The 11,709-nt window shown below is 36.9% G+C and overlaps 1 protein-coding gene across 1 annotated transcript; it reads right to left on the bottom strand.

Moving 5' to 3' along the window:
- Positions 1-5,192: 5,192 nt before the first annotated feature.
- Positions 5,193-8,626, bottom strand: LOC130720091 (myb family transcription factor PHL5-like). Its single transcript, XM_057570694.1, has 6 exons — positions 7,552-8,626; positions 7,245-7,455; positions 7,052-7,168; positions 6,096-6,150; positions 5,903-5,972; positions 5,193-5,639 (listed from the first exon to the last, which is right to left on the bottom strand). The coding sequence occupies exons 1-6, from the start codon at positions 8,149-8,151 to the stop codon at positions 5,430-5,432; spliced, it is 1,263 nt and encodes a 420-aa protein (XP_057426677.1). The 5' UTR covers positions 8,152-8,626; the 3' UTR covers positions 5,193-5,429.
- Positions 8,627-11,709: the final 3,083 nt, after the last annotated feature.

Raw genomic sequence — 11,709 nt, 5'->3', positions numbered from 1 at the left:
TTAAGTGTATTTTTAATAATTTAAACAATAATTATATACTTATGTATTGTTACATATCTAAAACACAAAAGCATTACCCTTTATGCAACACGAGTACATCTTCACAAACAAAATTCAGTTATACCTCACATATGCAAAACTTAAAGCTTTTGACTTATTAACTTCTGTGTTTTTCAAAATCTTTATATTAGTTAATGAAGTGTATGCTTACAACACACTAAAATTGAGTGTCTGAATTTATGTTCTTTAAATATCTACATCTTTATTATGATTGTTCTTACATTCTTAGCATCTTAAATATTTTATAATTTAAAATATTAATCGATGTATCAAATACAATAAACAAATTTTCTGTGCAACTCGCAGGTAAAAAACACTAGTTTGATGAATTATGTGATTTTATTAGATAATTAAGTGATTATGTGATATATAGAGTGAGTAAATTATTTAAATTGTATATGAGTGATATATTTGATTATTATTTAAATCTTATGTGATATAGTATAAGATTTAGATAAATAAGGGTTTTAGGTTTTAAGTGAGTAGTTGGGAGTGAGGTCCATTATAAGACTATTTTAGGGTTAGGAGTGAAATAGAAAGAGAGAAATCAGAATTTGAGAATTGGAGGAGTTAGCATAGCAGAAGAAAAGAAGCGTGAAAGAGAGAAGGGGAGAAAAAAGAAGAAAACTTAGAATTTGATCTTCAAGAGGTAAGGGTTTGGATTCATGTTCTATAGATTAGTATGATAGTGGGTAATGATAGTAAGCATGATTTAGGAACCCTAAGATGCATAAATTCCCAAATTGAAATAGTTAGGGTTTGATTTTAAGATGAATTTTGGGGTAGAAGATAGCGGAAAATTTATGAGCTCTTGAACCCTATTTCGAGCTGTATTAATGACCGAATTTGAAAACGTAGTCTTCATAAAAGTTGTAGCCCTTTCTGTTATGAAACTTTTGCCTCTGGTTTCACATCATTCCGACGTCTGTAGCTCGAGTTATATGCGTTTTAGTGAGGATAGGTTAAGCTGTCTTGTTTCTCATGAACTGCCGTTAGTGTTAGATTTTTCCTAAATTTTGTACTTCGACTTTAGAGTTGAAAATTTACAGGGATTTACAAAACGTGTATAGGAAACCATGATAAAAATATTGCATTTTTCTGAGTTTATTTGAGGTACTTAAAAATTCGTCTAGGTTGCTGTACAGTTTATAACCATTTTGAATAAAATGAGTCATTTTAGGTGCAAATGTTGTTTTCGTAAAAATATGTGGTGCGCACGCGTGGTGATGTGCAAGGCGCGGCGGCGTGCGGACATGGCGAGGGTTGCGCGCGAGGGAGGTGGCGCATGTAGGTAGTGGTGCGCGCGATAGCGCGCGCATGAGGGGGATGGTGCGGGGAGATGACGAGTTTTTGGGGGAAATTAGGAAGAATCCAGTTTTTGTATAATAGTGGCAGAACCTGTTATATATGAATTATATTTAATTTACATTTGTTTAATAGTTGATTATATGATGTTATTTCTGAATTGATGTTATGTGTTAAGTTGTTAAGTTACTGTGATTGCAAGTTGTGTGATTGATAACATGTAAGTGTGTGTTTTGTGAAATTGGAGATGATTTGAATTATTGAGCTGGTGATGAGGTGATGAATATGCTAAAATAATTAAGACTTGGAGATGGTCTGAATATACATATTTTAGTTGAGTGTTGCATAATACACTGCATGTTGTCAAGAGGCAATGTTTGCTAGTTCTCGTGGAGGCTAGTGACTTGTCCCAAAACTGGAGTGGTTTTGAAGCCTAGAGAGAGGGCTTTATTGGTGGTTATCTGTCTGGAGTGGACGCAGTGATACCGCTAAGGATAACAACTTTGGTACTAAAGACATTTGCACGGGTCTCACTTGAGTCATATGTGTTAGGGAGTTGTTGATGCTAATTAATGATAATTGTGATATTTTTTGAGATTTGATGTTATGGTAATTGGAGACAATAATATTTCCTTACCTGATGCTATGAATTATAGAGTATTGTCATAACTGTGAGATTGATTGATTATATTAAATTACATAGTTTATTATTTGTTAGTGAAGTGTGGAGAATTTATGTGGAATAGATAAGTTTTTACATTATTCATTATTATGCTTATCCATATGATATGAGTTCTCACCCTTCTGTTGGAATGATGTTCTATGCAACATCGCTCAGGTACCGAGGATAGTGGAGCTTCTCGTGAGGGTTAGTTGGAGGAGCTAGTCTTTCATTTATGGTTTAGTTAGGGGAGTGATGCTCTGTTATGTAACACGGGGAAACGTTTAGTTTTGTACCTTGATGTTAAGAGTTATTTTAAAGCTCTCTTTATTCATTATGGATTATGTTTTATTTTGGAGCTGAAATAAATCCGTTGTGCTATGCATATGATGTTATGACACTAAAGTTTGGAATTTATATATTTATTATGAGCATGACATGTGTTTTCATTTATGGTTTTGGAGAATAAGTGTGACACCCTCTGTGTTATGCATGTTAATCTGATTTAAGCTATAATATTTATGCGGGGTTTAGAGGGTGTTACAGGGGCAACATGTAAAAGACTAGATAGCGACCGCCTAAGGGTGAGAGTAGTGTTGTAAGGGGTGTTAGGCCGAAACTTATAGAGCCCAACATCCCAATTAGGTTGTTTCTCTAGGGTTTCCGCATACCCCTATAAAAAGGAACCTTTGTATCTTGAAACGAGACTTTTGACATTTATTACATAGACGGCTGGACAATTACAAGACCTTACCAACGCTAGGGTTTTGAGACTATCACTGTCACTATTGTTTCTAACTATAACAACACTCACACTCAAATTGAACATCTAATTAGAACTGAAGCCTCCAATCTCAATTCATAACACAATAGAGAGGAAGAGACGATCATATTATATTCATTGTGATTGATTTATATTTTAAAAAAATCAATACATTTCTCACACTTTTTCGAAACTGGTTTTGAAAAAATAAACCAATCATCTCTTCCATTTTTTATATCAATAATCATAATAATATTATCCATTTCTTCATATTTCAACTATTATTGGAAAAATTAGTTTTAGGCCAACACTTATGCTTTGTTTGGTAGAGATAGAGAATAGAAAGTAGAGAAGAGAGAAGATGAGTAGAGAGAAATTGATGAGAAATATAGTAGATTTATAAGTTGTTCGGTATGATAGAAATATTAGAGAGATTGAAGAGAAAGAATGACGTGACATTTCTCTCCCTTCGTTTGGTTGAATAAAGAGTGAGAAGAGAGAAAATTACTTTTTATATCAAAATACACTTTTACCCTCATATATATAAGTAATAATACAAATACACAGTTTATAAAGGCTAAAAAGCACTTTTGACCCCTGATGTTTCAAGTTTGTGCAAATTCTACCCCTACTCTATTTTTGTCGATGTTTCTACCCCTCATGTTTTCAAACAGTGCACCGTCTACCCTCCGTCAGTCAAACATTAAAAAACTAACGGTATGAGCTGATTTGGTTTTTTTTTAAATATTTTTCTGACCTGCCACGTGGAAATTACAAGTGAAATTGAAAAAAAGGGGCATGGGAGATTCAAACTCAAGACCTGTAAGTAACAAAATATGCATTTAACCAGTTCAGTTACATACATAATTGATATATACATCAAGCAAATTTAATTTATATCATTTCCTTAATCATCATCAACTTCATATACTCATCTTCATCTCTCCAATCCACTCAGGAACCTCTCCTGAGGAAGCATGACTGACGGAGGGGTAGACGGTGCACTGTTTGAAAACATGAGAGATAGAAACATCGACAAAAATAAAGTAGGGGCAAAATTTGCACAAACTTAAAACATCAGGGGCCAAAAATGCTTTTTAGCCGTTTATAAAAGGACAAAAAGGACAAATACATAAAACAGGTCCATCTCTCGTGTGAGTTTCTTCTCATTTTGAGGATAATGCTAAAAGGCATTGGGTCTCACACCTGTTTTCTCTCTTCACAGTTGTCGGACAGAACCAAACGAGGGTGGAGATGGAATCTCTTACCAATCTCTCTCTCGTGTACCTCTCTCTCTCTCACCAAATTCACCTCTACCAAACACTTTGCTTTAACAACCAACCAAACTCAACTCAACCCTTTAAAATTCTTGCTTCCACATTTTGTTATTGAGAAAGTGGGATCTCAATTTTCACAGCCAAATGAATGTGCTTTTAATCTAAAGCAAACAACATACTCTTGTGATACCATGGATTAATGCACCAAGACCCCTAGAGGCCGATTTTGTTGGGGAAAGTCACGGCGAGGACCTATGGGTCCATCCCCGATTTTGTTGGGGAGAGTCACGGCGAGTACCTATGGGTCCATCTCCTTATAAAGTCTCCCTCTTACCTTGAGTTCTCCGATGTGGGACTTGACTCTAACACATCACCCATGGTCCTCCCGTACAAACCATCGGCCCCTCCGGAAGTTATCCAGCCGAGACCATGGCCCCATGAACCATCGGCTCTGATACCACTTGTTGGGGAGAGTCACGATGAGGACCAATGGGCCAAGTCTGAGGGGAGACAGGAAGGAGATCTTAGACACCACATCTTAACCCAAAACCTTAAGGTATTAGGTTTATGGGTCCATCTCCTTATAAAGTCTCCCTCTTACCTTTGACTTCTCCGATGTGGGACTTGACTCTAACACTTGATTTCAACAGATTTTCCATGTTTCAAAAGCCAATTTAACGTATCTTGCAATACTTTATTTGGTCTCATCTTCATGTCCCACTAGTAAAATTATGCTATATCATTTAAAATTTACTAAATTGTAAGTTGATAACTATCATATCCAACCTTTCAAAAAAAAAAAAAAAACTATCATAGCCCACGACAAAGGGTAAGATAACAAATGAGAACAAAGGGTAATGCTCTATTGCACGACCCCATAGCCCACGACATTGCACTACTAGTGTGTTATTTGTTTTTCTTAACTGCCTTTTATTTCACAAATTGTTTTATATTCTAAACCAGAGATTTTGATTGGTTATTGAAGGGTCGTGCAGTGAGTAGTGCTGTAAGTTGTCGTGTAAAATAGCATAGCCCGAGAACAAAAGATCTTAACCCCTCGACGTAATGTACTATTATAGCATATGCCGTGAAGACGAAGGAATGCAGAGGAAGCAAGGCAGTAATATGTCCTGAACTGATACAAAAGCCCTCTATATGAAAATTACAATTAACCAATAATGATGTGTTTTTCAAGTAATGCAAAACTAGTACACTCATTTTATATGTACTTATTCACTGAGTTTCCACTTGAAGTGTAATAAGAGTGCTTTAAAGCCCATAACAAAATTGTATGGTGTGGTTTGACTGTGTTACAGCAATTCATTCCTTATGTATAGACCCATCAAATTGTGAGCTTTGAGAACTAACTGATCTTGGAGTGGAAGAAGGATTTCTCAGACCCTTCAGAAATGGAAACCTCAACATCTTTAGGACTTATTGGTTTATCATTATTGTCTGTATTGCTCAAATTACGAGTGTTCAAGATGCTATTACTTGTCTTCTGCTGTTGGTCAAACATCATCTTCAGTTGCTTACCTTGTTCTTCAATCCGCATTTGTAATTTTCTCTGAATCTGAAACCAAAAATTAAATTAAAAGAAGATATGAATGCAGAAACGTTGTAAAGAGTATGCATCTATGAAGTATTAAGTGCATGTTTGGATACACAGTAGAAACACAAGGAGCTAAAATCATAGTGGACAAAAGCAACTTTTGTTAGCTTTTGCTTCTGCTCACCCTGATTTTGACTTCATTGTGGTTTTTTTACTTGTATCCAAGCATTCACTAAGGATTTGTAGCAAAAAAGTGATAAGAGATAAGAATTGCAAGGATGTACCTCTAGCTGTTCATGAAGGTGCCGCTGAACATCTAGCTGCAGCTGAAGTGCTTCTCTGATTTGCAAGCCACTGCAGAGCAATAACAACAAATACAGTTGATTATAGAATAAGACAATCGGATGCCAATAAGAGAACCAAAAATGGAAGTACTAGAATTGGAATAAAAAAAGTGGCATAGGGAAAATAGGTTACGTTTTGACATCAAGATGCACATTCTCTACATGGGTTCTTTTGTTGTCAGATTTCCCTGAAACACAATAACAGTTTGTTAAGACACAGTTTGAGAAGTTCACTTGCTAATTTGAAAGTGAATGATTTGAATAAGGGTATTGAAGATTATGAATAACTGGAGAGTAATAAGGCAGTGGAAAACGTTTAGTCATACCCTATAATTGGTAGCATGTATCATTATCATCAAGCAGAGAAACAAAACTGTACTCATCATTTAGTAATTTAAGCTTTCAACCATATGAAAGGATATAAATGTATCCCTTTTTCATTGTTTTGCAACCTCCTTTTACCCCTTTAGATTTGGCTAAGTTTAAAGACATTGATAATAACAAAAATCAGATTAGTATATAATCTCACCCCATTACCAAGCACAGTAGCATAATCATTTGCTCACCACTTAGGATTTGAATGCTATCAAATTTATGATTAAAGAAATGTACTTGACATGAAATTCACTACTTAGGTGTTGTTCTAGCTTAAGCAGAGGTCTCAGGTTCGAGTTCCTGTGAATGCACGTGATAAATACTTGGAAATTAGAACTTCGCCGCCCATAGTGGTCCTAGCCAATTCGAACATGATTGCTTCAGTGGATGATACATGTGATTCAAACCAAAATATTGCAACTAGGTGTCTCTTTGGTTCTCCGTTGCGAACCATAGAATCAATTTTGATAGGTAAAATCAATTCAGCTGGAGGCTAGGGAGAGTAGCTTTTGCATTGAACATAACCAATTCTGAGATTTTATAATTGAATTCCACGACATTATCCTACAAAATTCACTTCTCTCATGAAGGTAACCATAAATAAATCACTTTATTTTCAACTCACGTTTATCATACTCAATTTTACCAAAATCAATTCTATCAAAATCAATTTTAGACAACGCTGATCCAAACATTCACTAATTTAGAAATTACCTTGAGCTGCCTCTGGCATGTATTTTGCAGTCCTATATTTCTGCAAATGACTCTTAACATGGAAGATGGTCAATCCATCTGATTCCATCAGCCTTAATATAGCTTTTGGTGTTGCCTCTACAATCAAGCATCAAAAAAGACTCAGAGGCTGAATTTTTTTTTTCACAATAGATAATCTCAGTAAGTTACTTACTCTCAGCACCTCCAAGGCTATTCACACATGCAACAAACTTCTCATGAAGATCCTGAGTCCATCTTATACGCGTTTTGCTCGAAACAGCAGGTCCACTACAAGCAGGGTTTCCAGTTATAGTTGAGACACTTCCTGCTGAGAGTGTTGGAGACAACTTGTCTTGCGGATGAGAAGAGAACTTGATCTGTGTTTGAGGTAAATTATATGGACCCTGCAGGACAGAAAGATTACAACAAATATAAGCAAGTCAATGAATGGAAAATATGCAAGAAAAAAAAACAAATATGGGGTTTGCAAAAGCACTAACCATGTTGTTGTCCTGGTTTCCTTTAGAAACATTGGATTGGCTCCTGTAAACTGAGACAGCATCATCAATGAACAACTTGTGTTGTTCAATTGGAAGAAAATTGTCTCCAGGGAAAGTCCCACATGGGATTTTATTAGAATTTTCAGGAGATCCACAACACTGATCACTATTCAATTGAGATTGCAAAGGATTTGACAACTCAAAATTGGGGCCAGATTGGTTTGGTGAATCAAGGAAAAGGGTTTCCTTGGGATTTTGATACAAAGGGAATTCCAAATCATGAGTCTTAGATTGAGTTATCAAAGAGGGATTACCACTACCATTACCATTACCAATTTGGCAATCATATTGAGGGAAACCCATGTAGATTTCTGTTGCATAAAACGCAGAAGCTGGTGACTCAAAACGACTGATAATGGTGTTATTAGATGATCTAGCTTGGCCTATGTATGGTGGTTGTTCCACTCCTCCACCACAAGTCCCCATATTCAAACCCTGTCTCACATCAAAATATTGGCAAAAATAATTGCCAAACTCAGAATTGAAATCACCAGGGCTTGGTTGAATCCGTCCCACAAAATCAATCTTGTTCTCGTTCATTTTTTTATACTAGGGTATCCACCGCCGACAACAGTAATAGTGACTAATCCACTCACCGTTGGCCACGAAAAATAATAAGAACTCTATGAAGTTTCATCCTTATTATGGAGCGCCATGTGGAATTGAGAAATGGAAGAAGTAAACAAGAACCGAAAGCGAGAAGATTGGAAATGTCAGAAGAGTGATGCTAAATTCGAGCCTAATTGGCATAAAGTTCCCTCTGATATTCCTGAAGGCTTCAGGAATAAGATTTGAATCTAATTTGTCTAAATGCTACCATACATACAAGGTCACCGGTTAGTTATTATTCTTGAAATAGGATTGGTATGAATGAACTGTGATCTATTGAAATACCCGAAGCACACAACACTGAAAACAACAAAGCCATATAAACAAACAAAGCCTTATAAACAAACAAATAATTTTTTGTCTAATGTTGTCTTCTTATGAATTTAAATGAAGCGCAAAAGAATCTGTAGAAAGATGACAGCTAAAGCAACCTACCTAGCTTGAATGAGTCACAATTAGAGGTTAAAAACTGCCCCAAACCTATACTCAAAGTATTCATTTTTTATGTTGAGCCCAAGAGTATCTATCCACCACTCACAATCACAAGGGGTGTCAGCAATAAGGATAAACGGATGACTACGAAATGTTTCTCATTCAAATGATCGAACTTGACCTCATGTTTCTTTTTTAGTAACAAAAATGATAGAACGCAGAAAAAATATATTAATAACCGTAGAGTGCCAGTGACATCTTGAAGTGAGTTGAAGATACCCGCTCCTAAGTAGGAGCTTTAGGAGAGATATCTAAAAAGGGTTGCCCACCACCAACTGAAATTCTTTGTAGATGTTGGGGGTTCGAACCTTATGAGAATGTAAAAATTATACCCGGAACCGTAGCTAATTATATCAATCCAAATTAGCACTTAAAATTTTAGAATAATGTTATTGGCATCTCTAGTGAAATAATTAAATGTTAGATAAAGATTCTGGCATAAATTCAGAAACAAATAGATCTGCAATTATTCTGAAAATGGATTTGGGAGAAGTAGCTTTAACCACCCACGCAGATGACAAATATAAATATAGATAGCCAAATCTTCCTTTCCAAAACAAGAAAATATATATTAGACTTGAAAGCCTTGTCCCATTGCCTGACACTGCATCTTGTAAAGTGGGGAATCAGAAATTACCGAAAAAGTGTAACTACCATTGTATTCATCTTGAAAGCACAATGGAACTTTAACTACAGAATTTCCAATAGCGTTCAGTAATCTTAATGGGCTACCCATTATCAAAAGTTAAGAAGACAGACACATGCATCGCATTCATACGCTTTGTCACTTCCTTCTTGCCATTGTTTTTTTCTGTGGTCAAAATGGAAGTCATATTCTTCTAACATAGTTAATTTTAAAACACTGTAGTTTTCTTTGCTCAGAATCAAATATGACACAAAGGAGAAAGTTTCACTTTAGAATTGATTTTACTTTTAAAATTAATAATAAAATGATTTCACAACATGGTCTGATATGGACGTATTAATTTACTTAGCAATTGGGCTGATCAAAGCCATGTATTCAATGCGTCGGGCAACCCATGGTTCGTTCGGACCGAAACCCAAGATATAAATAACAGGCATCATCCAAGCGATGGGGGACCTATCATTTCACGCATTTTTTACTTGCCTTGTTACTTCGTTTTCTCCCGAATTAGTTAGCCCAAGTTTATTGCTTCCGTACCGGAACATTGGCGCCCACCGTGGGGCCCAAGGAAATTCTTCCTAGGCTTCATTTTCATCAGAAATGGTGACTCGATCCGGGGCGAACGGGGAAAGAAACATAATCCCGCCGGATAATGTTAATCCTGACGTTCTCCAGCGGATCATGAATGATCTCAACGACTTACGTCAACACAATCAACAGTTGCAAACTCAACTTACCGATCTCAATCAGACTCATGGGTTACGAGAGGGCGATTGAAGAATGGCTGAGACGGTGGTGGATTTCCAACCTTTCACTGAAGAAATAGCAAACACTACCATCCCAGATAATTTGAAGACACTTGTTTTGGATTCTTACTATGGAGACACTGATCCAAAGGACCATTTGGTGTATTTTAATACAAAAATGGTCATTGTGGGCGCATCGGATGCACTCAAGTGCAAGATGCTTCCATCTACTTTCAAGAAGTCTGCTATGACTTGGTTTACGACGTTACCTTCACGTTCGATAGTGAATTTTACAAAATTGTCTGCAAAATTCTTGTCACAATTTTCAACTAGCCGCGCGCAGAAGGTAACTCCAGCAACGCTATTCAATGTTCGTCAAGGGCAGTATGAATCTCTACAGTCATATATGGGGCGATTCAATCAGTTGTCAGTGCATTTAGAAGATAAAATGCTAGAAATTTGCATAGCCGCCTTCGAATTGGGATTAAAGCCAGGGAATTTGAATAGCAATCTAAGCAGAAAGCCGGTGACAACAATGGCGCAGTTACGAATCAGAGTTCAAGGTTTCATTAGGGAGGAACAAAGCGATCAAGTTAAGAAGAATCGTCCAAATGCGGCGGTTTCCGGCCATCAACATCAGTTTGAGACGAAGAAAGGGGCAGTTTACGATCAGTGTTCAAAGGGAGCAGTTGAGCATGGAGATAGAGGGCATAATAACTGGAACCGTTTTGACAATCGTCAAGATAACCGTTCCAACTTTAAATATCGTGCTCAACCGTATGGCACTCGTGGGTATGGACATTCTATGACGTGGACTAGAAATCAAAATGATCGTGCGATACCTTTGGCGGTTAATTTAACTGAAGCTTTGCACACGTGCTTAGAGGCGAATGTCATTCGTTTTCCAAGACAACCGAAACCGCCACCGGGCCACGTGGATAAGACAAAATGGTGTGAGTACCATAGGATTTCAGGACACAACACTGATGATTGTTTCACTTTGCGAAAGGAGATAGAAGCATTAATAAAAGCGGGATGCATGAAAAAACTATCGGGGCGTAACAATTCGGAGGAGGCAGGAACTTCAGTGAGGCGCAGTGATGAAGGGAAGGAAATTGAGAATGAAGAGCAAAAGAAGCAGACAGAGGGAAAATCAAAGGGCCGAATTCATTCTATTTTTGGTGGATTTCGTGGAGGGGGAACAACTAATTCAGCTCGAAAGAGGTATGTTCACTCTATTAACGCAGTTTATTCTAATGATTGGGGAAGTTGGGGAATCAATCAGCCAGATATTACCTTTAATGCGAGAGATTTTGAAGGGATTCAACCTCATGAGGATGATCCAATTGTAGTAATGTTAAGGATAGCAGAGTATGAAATTGAAAGGGTATTGTTAGACCAGGGCAGTTCAGCCGACTTAATTTATGGGGATGCTTTTGAGAAGTTGGGTTTAACAGAGTCAGATTTGTTACCTTATGATGGATCGTTAGTAGCCTTTTCCGGAGAGAAAGTTTTTGTCAGAGGATATGTGGAGCTGAATACAGTTTTTGGTGAAGGGAAGAATGCGGAGGCATTTGCCATTAAATTCCTGGTGGTAAAGTGTAC

The sequence above is a fragment of the Lotus japonicus genome, chromosome 5 (assembly GCF_012489685.1).
Source record: "Lotus japonicus ecotype B-129 chromosome 5, LjGifu_v1.2".
Taxonomy (NCBI): Eukaryota; Viridiplantae; Streptophyta; class Magnoliopsida; order Fabales; family Fabaceae; genus Lotus; species Lotus japonicus.
Note: the sequence above shows the minus strand (reverse complement) of the source record. Positions and strands in the feature narration are given on the sequence as shown.